At 39.6% G+C, this 16777-nt stretch overlaps 1 protein-coding gene across 1 annotated transcript in view; it reads left to right on the top strand.

Annotated features, from left to right (window-relative positions):
- ERC2 (ELKS/RAB6-interacting/CAST family member 2) overlaps positions 1-16777 on the top strand; it is an 823240-nt gene that overhangs the window by 465408 nt on the left and 341055 nt on the right. Inside the window, exon 12 of the mRNA XM_024746387.1 lies at positions 5243-5378. Coding sequence (XP_024602155.1) covers positions 5243-5378 — 136 coding nt within the window. The remainder of the gene's footprint in view (positions 1-5242; positions 5379-16777) is intronic.

Raw genomic sequence — 16777 nt, 5'->3', positions numbered from 1 at the left:
TTGAAGGTTTTTCCGTGTCCATACTTCAGTTTTGCCTTAATGTCCTTAACTAACTTAGGATTCTGTAGTATGAATGTACTTGATTTCTTCAGGCAGTTTCCTTCTGATGGATGACTAGGCATTGTTCACATTTTTACTTTTACGGTGCTACCATGAAAACTGTTGTACACATATATTTGTGCACATGTGCAAGCATCTTTGTAGGCTACTTTCCTAGAAGTGGGTTTGCTTAGGCAAAAGGTATGTACGCTGTGGTGGATACTTACAAATTGCTTTCCAAAAATGCTTTTGTCCATGACATTCCTGACCACATGTGAGAGAGCTGGATTCCTGCATTCTCTCCCACAATGGATGTTATCAATCTTTAAAGATTTTGAGAGCAGATGGGTAAAAAATGACATCTTGTTTCTGCGGAGTTTTTAAAAGGGAAGTTTTGATCTTCTAGTTTATATGCAAATGTACACATGCCCATAGAGAAACATATGCATCTCCTGTCCTATGCTCCAGGCTATGTAATTCTAGAGAACAGTTCTCTTTCGTTTGGGAAGAAAGAAAAAGAGAGGTACTAAGCCCTCAAACACGGTATGATAAGTGGGAGAAAGTATGGTATTAAAGGCAGGAGAACTAAAAATCGTAAAGGTTTAAATAAATGAAAGAGATCTCAAACCTGGTGAAAGTAGTATTTATTCTGAGTTTCATAGAAGGTGTAGGATTTTTGAAAGTATTTGATATGGTTTCTAAGTTCAAACAATATTATAGTATCTATTAGATATTAACATAGAGAGATGACAGTGACATAGGTGCAAGCATTCATTCATTCAAATATTTTTGAGGGCCTGATGCTCTCTCAACAGCAAGTTAGAGAATACTTTCTAATTTTAATTTGATGGATTATTTTAGTGAAAATAGCAAAATTCTGCTTATTTATTCCGTTTTTAAATTTTATTTTATTTGAGGTATAATTTACAATGTTAATTTCTGCCATATATCAAAGTTACTCAGCTATACATATATATATATACATTTTTTTGGTATTCTTTTCCATTAGACTTTATTACAGGATACTGAATATTGTTCCCTGTGCTGTACAGAAGGGCCTTGTTGTTTATCCATTCTCTATATAATAGTTTGCATCTGCTAATCCCAAACTCCAAATCCATTCCTCTCCACCCGCCCTCCCCCTTGGCAACCACAAGTCTGTTCTCCATGTTTATGAGTCTGTTTCTGTTTCATAGATAAGTTCATTTGTGTCATATTTTAGATTCCACTTCTAAGTGATATCATATGGTATTTTTTTTTCTCTTTCTGACTTCACTTAGTATGATAATCTCTAGGTCCACACATGTTGCCACAAAAGGCATAGTTTCATTCTTGTTTATGGCTGAGTACTATTCCATTACACACACACACACACACACACACACACACACACACACACCACATCTTCTTTATCCATTCATCTGTCAATGGACATTTTGGTAGCTTCCATATCTTGGCTATTGTAAACAGTGCTGTAGTGAACATTAGGGTGCATGTATGTTTTGGAATTATGGTTTTCTCCAGATATATGCCCAGGAGTGGGATTGTAGGATCATGTGGCAACTCTATTTTTATTTTTTTGAGGAACCTCCGTATTGTTGTCCATAGTGGCTGCACCAATTTGTGGGGCACGAACCCGTGTCCCCTGCATCAGCAGGGGGACTCTCAACCACTGCACCACCAGGGAAGCCCCTGTAGACTTTTTAATGATGGCCATTCTGACTGGTGTGAGATGGTACCTCATTGTAGTTCTGATTTGCATTTCTCTAATAATTAGTGATGTTGAGCATCTTCTCACGTGCCTGTTAGCCATCTGTATGTCTTCTTTGGAGAAACGTCAGGCATTCATTCTTAATATGGTAGCCATTGTTGATCTTGATACCTGTTGGAATTTTTAAATTTAGTCCAAATTTCTTAATGATGGCTGAATTTTGAAAAGTGACATGACTTGCTTTATGAAACTGGTCAATTTAAGGCAAACATTGAAAACTGACCCTATCACTGTGCTCTCCAACTAACCTCTATCCACCCCCCCGATCCCGTAACTGCTTTTTAAAAGAAAAACTGTGTCTTGGATATATTTTTAATGGTGTTTCCTTTCACAAATAGTTCACTCCAAAAAAAACTTTCTTTTCCCAAACATGGAGTAGGTCAGTCTCTGGCATAGCCTTGGAATGCCTGAGTTGCCTAGTGGGTGGGAGTTTGGGAAGTGGGTGTCAATGACACCTTCCCCTGAGGCAGTATTGCCAGAGGGCTTTGCAGTCTGTACCCCCAGGAGCTCTGCCTTCTTAAATTAGAGACAATTGAGATCTGTACTGAGTTTAGCAGGATTTATGCAGTGTGAATTTACTCTTGCAGGTGGTAAGAGGACTGTTAAGTCACTTACAGATTTTATTCTTGGAAATGTCAAGTTTATTAGTAGCAAAACTCACTATGGTCATTCCTTCTAGTGAGCTTCTGTGGGTGCATTTACTCTTCTCCAAGGTATCTCACATTTTTAAATTTCCTGACTTCTCTATCTGCCTCCCTGTCTCTCCTCCTACTCTGTAAATTGCTGTTTCTGACCTGTGCTTCAGGCAAACTTGTGGCTTCCCTGAGGGCCACCTGAGAGAGATTGTGTAGTAGGTGAGGTGCTGATCACCTGTTCCTAGGCACCCCCTACTCCTTACCTCTATCCTACCTCTGGCAGAGCAATTTTTCCTTCCCTTTTTAACTTTCAAGTATGCTTTTACTAGAAGAAACACTTCCAATGCTAGAAATACATTTGAGAACCATAGCATTCCTGCAAAGGAGTTTGAACACTGTGTATGTATCTCTTGATGTTCACGTGTACAGAGACAAGATGGTCATTTTTATCACCTTACTCTGCACTGATCTAATTGGCCCAAATCCTAAGCAGTGCCATTCAAAACCCAGCTTTTCTTTTCTAATCACTGGTGTCCTAAGTAAGACAGTATTTGAAGGGATGGTTGGAGAATGCTGATGATCAGCCTCCATCACAGAGTCTGAACTTCAGCTTCTCGTTTTTCTTAGCTACTCATTCTTAATTCAGGAAAGCTTTCAGGGATTCATGGATTTTGAATTTGTTTTTTTGTTTTTGGATTGAAAAAACATGTAATATCCCAGGAGGTAAGGTCTAATATGTTCAAACTGCTCCAAGAACTATATGGGAGTTTTTTAACAGTGCAAATGATGTTTGTAATAATAATCAATTTTATTTATCACTGGTACTTGCAGGGGAAATATTTAGCAATTAGCTCTGTGTAAGTGTGTATTTCAAAGTACTAAAAATATTTCTTTATAAAGATGTTCTCTAATTAAACCACCTCACTAATATTACTGACCTCTCCATCACATTCTGTTACTGAGCACTGATCTTATTTCCTAAGCAACTAGAAAATGTGCTTGCCCTGGGTTAGCATGAGCTTTGGAACTACTATATTCTTTTTCAATGAGGAAGCAAAAGGTCATTCTTAACATCTTTATAGTAACCAAAAGACAATCTCCTAAAAGTAGATTAGTGAGTAGACTTAGTTCATAGTTTCATATGTATGCAGTACTGTATCCTGTAAAACTGAGAACTATCAGACAGTGATTATCCGATCCAAATAATGACTAAGAAGATGGTTATTCTATCTCACCTTTTACCCCCTTAATAAGTGCCACCAGGAATACTAAAATCACTGCTTCAGTTGGTTCTGTAAATATTTATAAGGAGCCAAAGTGTTCTGAATATTTTTATTAGCAGGATTTCTAATAGATTTTTTGGCTTAATCAACGATTCTCTTGAACTTCATTTTCTTGGAGTGGGAGGGAGTAGGGGAGTATATAATTTTATGAGAACTAGAAATAAGGGTTTCTCGTTGAGTGTGACTTCCACCTGGTTATTAATGGTTTCCTCTGGACATGTTTGCTGCGTATCATCTAGTTTTCATCTCATTCATAACTTTGCAAGAGCAGTGATTCTCAGTACGCTTCTTTCAGGAGTCAGGGCTCAGTAACAGTCGCTGACTCAGCAATGCTGGGGAGAGGGGACAGAGGGATTAGCAAGGACCCCAAGTGATTCTGCTCTGTGGCTCTCCTTTTCTGGAATCACTGCTTCTGAGCTCTCTGTACTGCCCTCCTGCCTGCTCATGTGTTGGATTAGATTTATAGCAGCTGCTGTCGACATGGTTGCCTAAATCTGTGGAATGTTTTGCTAAACACTACTGGTGAAATAGTCCACATTAAGTCTGTAACTCCCTCCAACACACACACGTTTTTTTAACCTGTCCTCTGTCTTTAGTCTTTTACTCACTTGATCACTTTATGATTTTGCACTTTGACATCCTATAGATTCATTAAGATCTTTTATTCCAAGCACCCGGGCTTTATTTAACATGGTGATTAGCCAAAGTGTTATTCTGTTTGAACTAAGTGATGACAGTGTATTTGATTGGAGCCTTGTAATTATTATTTTAAAATCAAAGTAATAGATTATGATCTCAAAATAGGAATGTGATCCAAAAGAATAATAGTAATTAGAAAAGCAACCACTTAGAAGAAAGTAAATGCCCCATCACAGACCACAGGGGCCTCTGTGCACTGAGTCCCACCTACCTTTGCAGTTACGCTTCCACCCCACCCCACCCCCGCCTTGCCTGGACTAGCCTCACGTCAACCTTCCAGTTTGTAGAAGTAACTGTGGTCTTTCCTGCCTTGGGAATTGCACCTGCTGTTCTCTCTACCTGAGGAACTCCTCCACTAGTGTCTCCTTGGCTGGATCCTTCGAGTCTCACCCATAGTCTCGTCTCCTTAGGGAGGTTTCCCTGGCCACAGTGACTGCAGTCATTCCCACACCCCACTGCCTGTCCACACATAATGCACATCATCATCTCTCACAGCATCCTATTTATTTCCTTCAACATTAGGAATCCTAAGTTGTGTCTCCTTGGTACTTGTCTGTCTCCCCCACTGGACTCCAAGCTCCATGAGGAAGATGAAGACTTTACCTTTCTCATTCACCACTGCAGCCTCACTGCCATTCTGGCACCTGGCATTGAGTGAGTGCTCAAGACGTACTTGTGGTTGAATGAATGGAACATTCTCAGGTCCGAAATTTTTCTGAACCCATAGCAAAATATTCTATACTTAGTATTTCTATTATGATAACACATTATCTTCCACTGGTTGAATTTAACCAAACTGTGCTGACTTTTCTCAGGCATATGAAGGATCAGAATAAGAAGGTGGCCAACCTCAAGCACAATCAACAGTTGGAAAAAAAGAAGAATGCCCAGTTACTGGAAGAAGTCCGCAGGCGAGAGGATAGCATGGCGGACAACTCTCAGCATTTGCAGGTGAGCCCAGCCTTCTCCTCTTAACCCTTAAATAATTGGAGATTGACTCCCTCCAACATATACTCCTTGCTGTGGGAAAATATGCATGGAAATGGTGGACTTGCCTTTGCTCTGAGTCCAGCACTAACAGTGTACTCCCAGGGAGCCCAATAGGTCTTTCCGAGTTCAAAGCATCATTTTCAAAATAGTGCCCAAGAAAGGCTGGCTACGGTGGAGACTACCGTAATGCTACACACAGTCTCTTGGTTCCCGTACCTCACCTTAAAAGGCAAGGGCTGCAGTTATAGATTTGGCAAGAAGCTTCAAACAGAAATGTCTTCCTTTTAGAATTATATTGAACTTGTTTTGGTGTCAGAAGGGAAATGTATGAGTATTATCACAGAAAGTATTTGGAAGAGGATGCATTAAACTGACTTCAGACAGTTTACAGAACTGGTTTTGTTTTGTTCAAAACTCCAAGGCTGTGATCATTATTCTGTCTTTTCTGTGGAATATAGTTATCTCTGAATGGATGGCCTATCTCGGAAACCAACCGGCTGATGGAAAACACCAATTTTTCCTCATTAACCATCCCTGTTTTTGGCAAAAGAGCTCTCCCCATGTGTTCAATAAAACATTCAAGCTAAAACAGGGCATTTGCTTTGAAGTCCCTTTATTTATTCCAGTGTGCCTTTAAACAGAGCAGTTCAAGTTCGAGTTGGCCAGAGTTCATGTTAAATTCTGCTTATTAATTAGTGTCTTTCTCTAGTTATATATTAGGTTTCCTCCTTGGAGATAGAAGAAGTTAGATAATTTCAATATGTACTCATAATTCATTTTTTTAATTGACCAAAAGAGAAATAAATAATTATTCCAGAGTAGGAAGTCCAAGGAAATGTCTTGCACAGAACATGGCCCAAGGTGGTTACTTAGTCAGTATTAGTTTCTTTTTTCTCTGTGTCCTGGAGGTGCCTTAATGGTGTCAGTGAAGCCCCTTTACATCGATGCCTGATTTGGATAGCATGATAGTAGCATCAGGTCCTTTTTACACTCCTGGTATCATCTTAAGATGGACTGGTAGTTTATTTGAATCCATGGCTTCCTCAATGTTTTTGACACCCAGGGTTTTGGTTGTTAATTCTCCCATGAATCTTATGAGATGTTATATTAGAGCCTACAAACTGAGATAATAATAACTAAAATTTGCAGAATTTTGTTGCCTTGTCAGACATGTATTCTTATTTATTCCTCAACAATAATGCTGGCAATTTTATATAAGGTAATACTAGAGTCTCAGAAAAGTTATGAAGTGGCATCCTAGTAAGGGGTGGACATAGATCTGACTTCAGGTCTTCCTGCCTTCAAGAAACTAATGTAGAGGAACAATAACAGTAGTGGATACCATTTATTGAATTTTCAGTGTGCTGTGTACTGTGCTATGTACTTTATAGCACCTATTAAATTCTTATGTCAACTGGGTTAGTTGGGAGTCTTATTTCCAAGTGACAGGAACACAACAACTTGAACTAAGCAAAAAAAAAAAAAAAAAGTTGGGGGGAATCTGTTGGCTTAATAAACTGAAAAGACCAGGAGAGGAATTCAGGTCTGACTACATGCAGATATTCAAGCAATGGCATCAGGAATCTGTCTTCATTCTACTCACAGGCATGCTTTGCTCTTTGTTGCCTTGAGTCTCAGGCTGTCCACAGTGATGCCAACTATGGCCACCAGCAGCCAGCCTACATTCTATAAGCGCAGCCACCACATGGGGAGGAGAAAGGATCTTTCTGAGTAATTCTAGCAAAAATTCAAAGGCCGATAGAATAAATAAATTGGCCAGGCCAGGATCAAGTTATATGATTACCTGGAACCTAGGGGGAAAGGGTTAACCTCACCCAAATCTGCTGGGCTGAGATTGAGGACAGGTGATCTCCCACAAGAAAGAGAGGAGTTCTGTTCAGAACAGGTGCTAGGCAGGTAAAATCACAGAGATCCACTATAACCATAATAAGGGGTATATTCACTACCATTTGATATATGAGAAGAAGAAGGCCGTTAGAGGTTAAGTAACTTGCCCAAAATTATTTAGCTAATAAGTGGCAAAGTCAGGACTGAAATCCAGATCCGACTGTCTTCAAATAGCGAGAGTTCTGGAGAATTAAGAGAGGAAGGTAAGAAAACTGTGGAGTGGCAGAGAGACTTCATGGGATTGATGGGATTGGAGGTGAATAAGTTTGACATGGAAGGGACAGAGCAGTAGAGAAGGCTCACCAGCCAGGAGAACTATCAGAGAAAGTACAGAGGCTGCAGAGAGCAAGGTACAGTCAGAGCACAAAACACAATAGACCAGTTGGTCATGGTGGCAATGAAGTTAAGTGTTGTTGTTACCTTTCTTAGCTGACTCTGGAGCTAGAGTGCCTGGGATTCAAGCTTTAAATTTTACTAGCTGAGCGTCCTTGAGCAGGTTACTTAACTTCCCTAAGCCTCAATTTCCTCATCTGTAAAATGAGAATAATAATTGAATCTACTCCAGAGTTATTGTGAGGATTAAAGAGTCAATGCATATAAAGCATTTAGAACTGTACTTGGCATAAGCTATGGTCAAAATAAGTGTTAATGATGAACTGTTATTATAGTAACAAGGAAAAGATAAAAGAAACATTTTTTAGAATATTTATTACATGCATGGGTATTTATATACTTCTACTCTGATATGCACTGAGCATCAAAGTTTTTGTTTTTTCTATATATAGTAATTTTTTCTTAGGACACATCTAGTTATGGAAATTAATGTCTTGTTTTGGCCCATGAACTTAAGTATAGCAGTATTTTCATGAGGGGCCTTGATAACTACCTCATAGGCATATTCATAAAAGATAGCATGGTCTGGAATTGCTTAGTTGCATTCCTGACCACCCCAAATAAAGGATAGCATTTGAAATGCAATAAAAAGTAATCACGATTAATTTTGATGAAAATGTCTCTGGTTAAGGTTAATAGAGAGTGAAACTCCCACTTTCCTGGATTGTTAAGCAGATGTACTCAGATGCAGTAATTACTGCCTTCTGAAGACAGAACTTTCCTTTCTGGGGGCACTTGATTTTTCAGTATTGCTGTTGTTTTAAGTACTTCCTGTTTATAAGTTAGCCTATTAATCCCTTTAAGGATCAGTCAACTGGGTTTGGTTGGTTGGTTGGTTGACTGGTTGGTAGATGTGGGATTGGCACTTACTAAATGTGATTGATTCTACACCAGCATTTTGTAATGGTTGGACACCCTGACTTCATGATTTCAACCAACCAAATAGGTATTACATCCAGAAAAATCTCAGGTAAAGTACTGCCTGCAATAATAATAGCTGTTCACTTAGGCTCCAAAGAGAGGTCAAAGAGATTCATCCAGTTGGTATGAAAATTGGAGACAAATTTGAATGTAGATAGAGTGACCATGTTATTTATTTTCCAAACCAGGATGTAGGCAAAAACTGGGCCATTTCAGTCAAACCTAGAAATATAGTAATGCTAAGAAACGTTTCACAAGCTCACCCGTCTTTAGTTGCTAAGTTTATAGTTTTATGTCAGGAATTGCAAACTCAAATGCCTTCAGGGTCCAAGCTGTTCATATAAGTAAGAAACATGTTTGCATGTAAGAAAATTTATGACGTCTGGTTCTTTCAGCTTTTTTTTTTTTTTTTTTTTTGGTAGAGATGTATCAGTTAGCAATTGCCATAATAATGCTGTGTAGCAAATCACCCCCAAACTCATTGACTTTAAAGCATTAGTAGTTATTCTCACAGATTTTTAGGTGGACAGAGTAGCTCAGTTGCTCCAGGGTGGCCTAGTGTGGGCACGTCTGCTTCTCACTCAGGTCTGTGGGTGGCCAGGGCAGCTCTGTTCCACATGTGTTTAGTCTGAGACTCAGGCTGGAGGGGCATCAGCCACCCAAGGGAAACTCTTCTGATGACGGTAGCAGAGGCACAAGACAGTAAGCAAAAGCATGCTAGGCCTCATAAGGCCTAGTCTTTAACATTATGATTTTTCACCCCACTTCAAGACACATGTATAAGCTAATAGTCAAGGATTGGGGAAGTGTACTCTGTCCATGAAGAGAACGTTGTAAAGAAGTAGATACAAGGAAGGGTGAAGAATTGAGACCAGTCACTCAATCTGTTAAAAGAGATAAGGTTTGGAGAAACATTTCTCTATTATAGGAAAAACAATAACATAAATATAATGAAAAATTACAGCTACAGTGGCCTTAGTTTATGGATGTAATTGAGAGTGAAGGAGACTGAGGGAACTCAAGAGCCCATGCCTCATCGAAAGGAGTTGGGACCACTAAGCTTTGGCTGGATGTTGCCACAAAGGTGGGCCTAGGGTTGAGGGACCTTCTGTCTGTCATAAAATGTGAATTTTTATGTGCAATCCATGGAGTTTAGAAAATTGGTTCAATTTTTTAAAGCACTCTATGGGTCCAGTGAAGCACGTGCTGGTGAATTGACCATTGGTTTGCAGCCTCTGTTACACAACCTCATGCTCTGATCCCACTGGTTTCATGTGGTATAAATAAAGAGACTAAGAGTGCACCCTAGCTAGATCAGCTTGACCCATCGAAGACAGACGGCAGTTCAGCGTGTTTGTGTGAGGGTTTTTTTTTTGTGTCAGAAAATACCTTGAGTAGCTTGAGTTATTGTTCCCCAGAGGAATACCCACAATCTATAGGAATAGAGAGTGTTCTTAATTTAAGTTCTAAAAAAAATTTTTTTTGAGAATTGGCAAAGAGAGCAGGAAGGGAAAGATAAAGACCCATGGAGCTGAACTGTCTGGTGTTCCAATAGTGGCCCTTATTATTTTTAGCTCAGGACCTTGAGTAAGGCAGAGAATCTCTCTGACCCTCACTTTTTTCATCTGTAAGTGGGGATTACACTCTCTACGTCCATGGGTGGGTTAAATAAGATGAGGTTTATGAAAGAGCCTAGCATAGTACCTGATGTGTGTGGCATTCAGTTATTAGAGCTTTCTCCCAGAGAGACTGATAATGAGCTTTCAAACATAGAAGACAGTGACCATTGGGAGTATCACCCAACAAATACTTTGCAATTATTTTACACTGATGAGTAATACAGATATAGAGCACACACCAGTAAATGAAAGTTTCCAATAAAGCATTAAAAAACCATTTTGGCCAATAAGAGGAAAAATTAAAACATTTTTCAAGTTTATGTTGAATTGTGTGTGAAAGTAAGATGTGAAAGATCATGATTTTCTTGTATAATTCTTTAGAACTGTTTCCCAGGACACAGATTATAGAGCATAATATTTATGACTGGCCTTGGAGCTTTGGGCTTCTGTGTATCCCACTAGAGCCCACATGAACATTTTTCAACAAGGTGTTTTGCCGAAGATTCACCCTAAATCGTCATTACCAGAATGGGGTGCATTCCCCACCTGCCGACCTCTAGCTATTTCTTGCTGAGTAAATATGCCAATTTGAAGTCCCAGTGGACATCTTTGTAGATTTTGGCTGCATTTTTCCCTGTGCAGCTTATCGAGTTAATGAACTAACATTCTAAGAAATACATGCGCCAATATTTTATGCTTCTTTTCTGTTGTATGTCTGCAGAATTCTCTTCAATTTATTGCTTGAAAACTAAAGTCTGTTCTTGTATGCTTCCGTTTCCAAATTATAGGTTCCCAGGGAACTGTAAAGTTTCTTCTCTTCCAGTGGTTAAACGCAAGTGTGATCAGTTTAAAAAGCAAATGAATGTTCCCATTTGTTCTTGTCCTTTTAGTAAAGTTCTAAAAAATAAAAAAAAACCTAGAAAGACAATTTTATTTTTCAATTTGTGCAGCTCTGTGCGTCCATATCTTTTTTCCAATGGGACTTCCTTTACTTTGCTCCTCCAATTAGAGTTGGAATCCGCTAACAGACAGAGTGTAACAAACAACATAAACCTCAAAAATGCGTAGATTTCAGCAAAACATATAGTTCTTTATGAAGTTCCCAAGCTTTGCTAAGTTTTTTCTTCACAGAGGGACACGTACGTTTTTAAGCAGCAGTTTTTAAGCCTTATATCTATATATTCATCTCTCTAAGTCACTGAGTTAAGTTCAATTCCCTAAGCTTAAAATTGTTACTGTAACTGTGATCTATGTTCATGTGTTATGGTACACTTCTAACGACTGCCATTGGAAGAAACCTGACCAGCAGAGTTAAGAGATTCATCATTGTCAAAATATGATTATTTAGTTCCTAGTTTTCCATGGCTGTTCTGTTGGCATGGTGTAGAGTGATTTAGGAAGGCTCCATTTCAGCCGTCTTGTTCAACATATGGAAAGATGAGAAAAGTCATCCTAAAGAAAAATCCACATTTGTTCAAATTTTCATTAGAACTTAATATGATTTTTTTTAATACTCCGAGGTGTTTTATTTCTTTTGTCTTGTGATTTTCTACCTTGATGGGTAGAGATTGGGAAGTTCCATTAAATTATGGATAAATTCCATCGTGTTGTTGACATGTGGACTGAGCTTCATCCAACATTTCCAAATCTGTTCATGGTTTCAGACGATGAGAAATACTCAAGTATTTGCAGGTCTGCGGAGGACACAGAACATTGGCGAGGGGGACTGCCGGTTAGTACAGAAGTGCTTTCTTTTCTTGGGGATTTATTTTGACATTTGTTTTTCTTTCACACTATAATCCCCCATGAGCCAAAAAATGACTTTTGTTGTAGCAGGTCCCTGTAGGCATTCTCAGAAAATCTTATTTGACAATCAGTTTCTAGTAGCCTTGAGTTGAAGTCAGTTACTCTTTGTAGTAAGGCACAGACTGTCAGGGGTGACAAGGCATCCTGTGCAATGTATTTGGGAGCTAACCATTTGTTACAAATGCTCCAAGAAGCCAAGTGAAATCGTGTAAATAAAACTGTTGTATGTGGAGTTTTTCTTCTTTCCTCCCAATAAAGTATTACTTGTTTTTCCAGACGTGCAGTAACTTGCATATTTCTTCTGAGAAATGTCTTCTGCTTTTTCCTGAGGATTTGTGACCTAATCCTCCACTTCATATAGGCCCTCTGTACAAACACAATATATTTCTGTGGAAAAGAGAGGTTTACCCTTAATCAAGTGTTGCCTAATCTACCTACTAAATTACCCCCTGGAGACAGAGTGGAGTTCATTATTCTTTGCTGCAGGGTTTTCATGTTTCGCTCCATTTGTGCCTCTTCGGCAGTTCTCAGCAAAGTGGATGTTTGTCAAAGACAGAAGATCCTGCAGAATGAAATGTAACATATTTGTCAGATGAAATCACTGTTAAAATGGGAGTAGCGTCTTGAATGGTCTGGAATAACAAAGCTTGAGGGGATGGGGGCTGGAAAAAGAAATCTTGCTAGAATGATCTGATAATCTTATTCATTTAGGTGGAGGTTCCTTAGGAGGATGAGACTTTTTTTTAATATTATCCCATTTTTGTGCCTTTGGTCCCAGAAATACAAATTGATAAGGGGAAGGCAACCTGCATCCTAGTATGATCTCCAGTGAGAATTAGACGCAGACATAGATGTGCCAAAGGAAGGGTGTGCTTCAGCTCTAGGGAAAGGGGGGCTTGCTTTGTAGAGTCTGCTTTTCCTCTGTTTAACTTTGACCTCTGGGTTTATTTTGAGGTGAGGTTTGGGCTGTAAACTGGAGACATCATTTTTATATGTTTATTAAAATCACTGCTGGTGATCAAGTTAGCCAATAATAACAATAATGCAGCTCAGCTAGAGCCCTGTGTGCTTCTCAAAGTTCTTTCATGGGGTGATATTCCTTTCCCAGGTGAAAGTTTGTGAACCAGAAATCATGCTTTAAAAGCCACTGAGAAGTGAGATTTTTAAGGTGTGTACTTGGGAGTATGTTTTTCTTCTGTTCTGCTTGAATCCATACCATGTGCAGTATAATTTTCAAAGTAGACACAATGAAGGCATTACTACACTTTGAAGGCAAGGGGACTGGAAGAAGAAAAAAGTTCTGATGGCACACCTTACTATTTTTTCAAAGGTAGAATTTACATAATGACTCGCGCACGTGGGATTCTGGGATTCGGTAATCCCTAGGGGCAATCGTGTTCAGCATGCATCAAAAAAGCCAGTCCAGTTAAACCAGCTCTTCCTGGCCAGGGTAACTATGGCAGGTTTACCCTGAGATATGGCTACCAGGGGTTAGTCATGGGGGCACCTACAGATCACAGTGCATGTCACCCTGACATCAATAACCTCTTTCTAATAGATGTTGGTATTTCAGACCATCGCTGGCCAATGTGGAGACCTGGGCATGGTTAATTTAAAAAAATGTTAACTTTGACTTACGGCTTGTCCAAAGCATTGCTAAGCTGTATATTCAAACACTCCAGATTATGGAAATGACAATCAATGACATGGGCAATGATTTAGATGGAAATCTTGCAAAAAAAAAAAATACAACTCTAAAATCTTGTTCCTATTCACTTAATAGTCTCTCCTGTAATACGTGTTTGGGAAGTTGGTGATCTGGATTTATGACATTTTTAATTTCTCTGCTCTTACACTCTCCCTCACTTCTTATTTATGTTGCCTGAAAAAACCCTGCAAGGTTAAGCCATCATAAGTTTTTCTTACTAGAAAGGACCATAGACTTTGTTTAATACCAGCCCGTTGTTTTGCTGATGAGGAAAGTAGGGCCCAGCAAAGGCAAACGACCTGCCCAAGATCCCAGAAGGAGTTATTGGCCAAAGGGAGACCAGACCCCAGGCCTTCTGCATTCTTGTCCAATGCTGTTTGTGCAGACCTCTGGTTCCATAAGATACATCTGCCTTTAGTAGGATTTGAACCATTAACCCAAAGGTCCAAAGATCAGGCCTGTGCTCCCTCAGTGCTGGATTTTAGATTGACTGTCTAAGACAACATAAAATTACCCCTCACAATAAACTAAGCTTTATGCATATTTTATAAACAAGATATTCTTTCAAGATAGAATAAATAAAGAAGTGGCAAATTGGCAGTGAAGAAAATTGCTATGAGAACTGTCTGTGAAGCTTAGGATACTTTAGATGATAAATAAAAATTGGTTTAAGTTTTTCTATCTTTGCCACTTTTTCTCATTCACAGAGTCTGGTCACCCATATAGAGACTCAGGAAGTCTCTTATCATGGAAAACAAGTATGGATTGCTTAGAGAATTCAACAGTAACAACGATAGCTGCTACTTTTTACTGAGCAATGAACTAGGCCAAGGATAATGTCTTTGGTTGAGTTCCTTGGGAAATGTAGAATCTGAGATTAATATGCAGGGGGTTGGTTGGGAGTGCTCTCAGGAAGGGAGGGAAGCAGGATTGGGCACGGGAAGAAACTGAACTGTAGTGTAGTTGTAGCAAAAGCCTCAGCAGTTCCTATCAGTTCTTCTGGAGTTGGGGTGGCCTTTTGGATGGAGTTGAGCCCAGTTGAGATGAGAGGGCTGGGCCTTTGTAACCCCTCATCAACAGTCAATGGATGCACATAACCCCTGGGGAGGGCAAGGCAGCTCTCAGGGAGGGCATGTCCCTGGCAGCTGGGGAGCGAGTTTCTCAGCCCTGAAGAGGAATCTGGGCAGCGCACCACGGCATCTACAGCCAGTATCCAGTATGTATGTTGCCCTCTCCCCTTTGACACCCACAACAGACAAACACATCTGATCTCAGGATTCTTGCCCACCCAGCTTTCATAATTTTCTCAATACAAGCAGCTGTTAAAAACCAAGCCTAGTTGGCCAAATTGCTCTGTATACACATTGACTTGTTTGAACTTCCCAACAAACAAATCAGATTGCTACCATCTTTGAAGCCATTTTTACAGGTGAGAAGATTGAGCCTTGGTGATGTTAAACAAGAGAAAGAGCTGGCATTTTTCCTCAGGTCTCAACTACAGTAACTATAGCAACAGTGAAAATAATGGTCAGGCTACTCCAAAAACAGGTAGAAAAGTTAGATGACATAACCTCGGGTAAGGAGGCTTCACATGGATTTTATAGAGTACTGGTTAAACTTCTTTTAATTAATGGGATAGACTTAAATGCTTCTTAAAAGCTTCTAAAGCTCTGCCTTCATGTTGCCTCAGTTCAGCAAGCAGTCCCACTGATGTTTTTTGAGGACTTTTGTGTGCCAGGTGCTGTGCTACCTGCTGGGCATTTAACAATCAGTATGATAAAATTCTTTTACCCTTGAATATCTCAAGATCTTTTCTTCTGACTAAAGGTGTTTTTCCCAGGCATCTTATTTGCAGCAGCTTCTGTAAGTAAAGTGGAGAGTGTGTTCCTGGGCTGTTGCTTGTTCCGGGATGGAAGGTTTGAAAGAGGTAACAATGAGGATGTTTCTGTAGCTGCAGACTTGGTGAGCCACAGCAGAAGCTCCAGAAGGCCTTATGTAGCACAGCTCTGCAGTGGGGCTTCTAGTGTCTGAGTGAGCAAGAGATGAAAGTACCAAGGGAGTTGAGGATCTGGATTCTATTCTAGGCTCGGTCTATAATTAGCTGTGTGACTTTGAGCAAGGGATTTTTGTTCTCTCCGAGTCTGCTTTTTTGTCTACAAAACAAGAGGCTTATATTGGGATAAGGGCCCTTTCAACTCTGAAATCCTGGGGTCCTGGGACTAACTGAAGGATGCATACATGTGATGAATTAAAAGTGCCATCTGAGAGGGTAGTTCATGGTCCCACTGTCAATGCTGCTGCCCACATAGAGCGTTCGTGTCAGTGGTAGGGATGTCTTCGAGTTGGGAATCCAGGAAAATGGGGGAAATTCGTCTCCTTCAGTACCAGCCCTGTAGTGTAATATGTGGTTTTAAATATTTATTCGAAGAACTCATTCTGTTTTCCATCTGAATTGCAAGGACTGCCATTTTTGGAAGACTTTTGTAGGGTGCACTAAAATATTGTTTTCTTTCTTTAGAGTAGTCGGTTATAATAATACATCCACCAATTGTTACTTTTTTGGTATAAGATAAAGATTAGCACTGTGACAGTCTGGACACAAGATCAACAATGCAGGAACTCCTCAGAATTGACCTACTTGGGTTACAGACTTATTTCTCAAGGGCAGGAGCTATGTGGCTTTTAAATGTAATTATTTGTGAAGTAGACTATTATTTTAATAAGCCACTGTGTCAATAGAGGCTGTTTCCCCCCCTCAACTGTGTGGGTCATACTGAGCTGTGGGAAAATAGACAAAGAATAATTTGACAAAAACCTGGTTGATATTATCTAGGTTTACATTTCCCAAACACATTTATGAAAGTGAAGTTCTATGAGATACTATTAGAAAAAAGTGTTCAGTTTGTCAAATGCCTTTGGAAAATAATAGGTACTATCTCCCTCACTTGCAGAGTCACGGTGCATATTAGCATATTAAAGACAGTGAGAAGTGCTGGGATCAAGAG

This window comes from Neophocaena asiaeorientalis, unplaced genomic scaffold (assembly GCF_003031525.2).
Source record: "Neophocaena asiaeorientalis asiaeorientalis breed wild unplaced genomic scaffold, Neophocaena_asiaeorientalis_V1.1 scaffold251, whole genome shotgun sequence".
Classification (NCBI taxonomy): Eukaryota; Metazoa; Chordata; class Mammalia; order Artiodactyla; family Phocoenidae; genus Neophocaena; species Neophocaena asiaeorientalis.
Note: the sequence above shows the minus strand (reverse complement) of the source record. Positions and strands in the feature narration are given on the sequence as shown.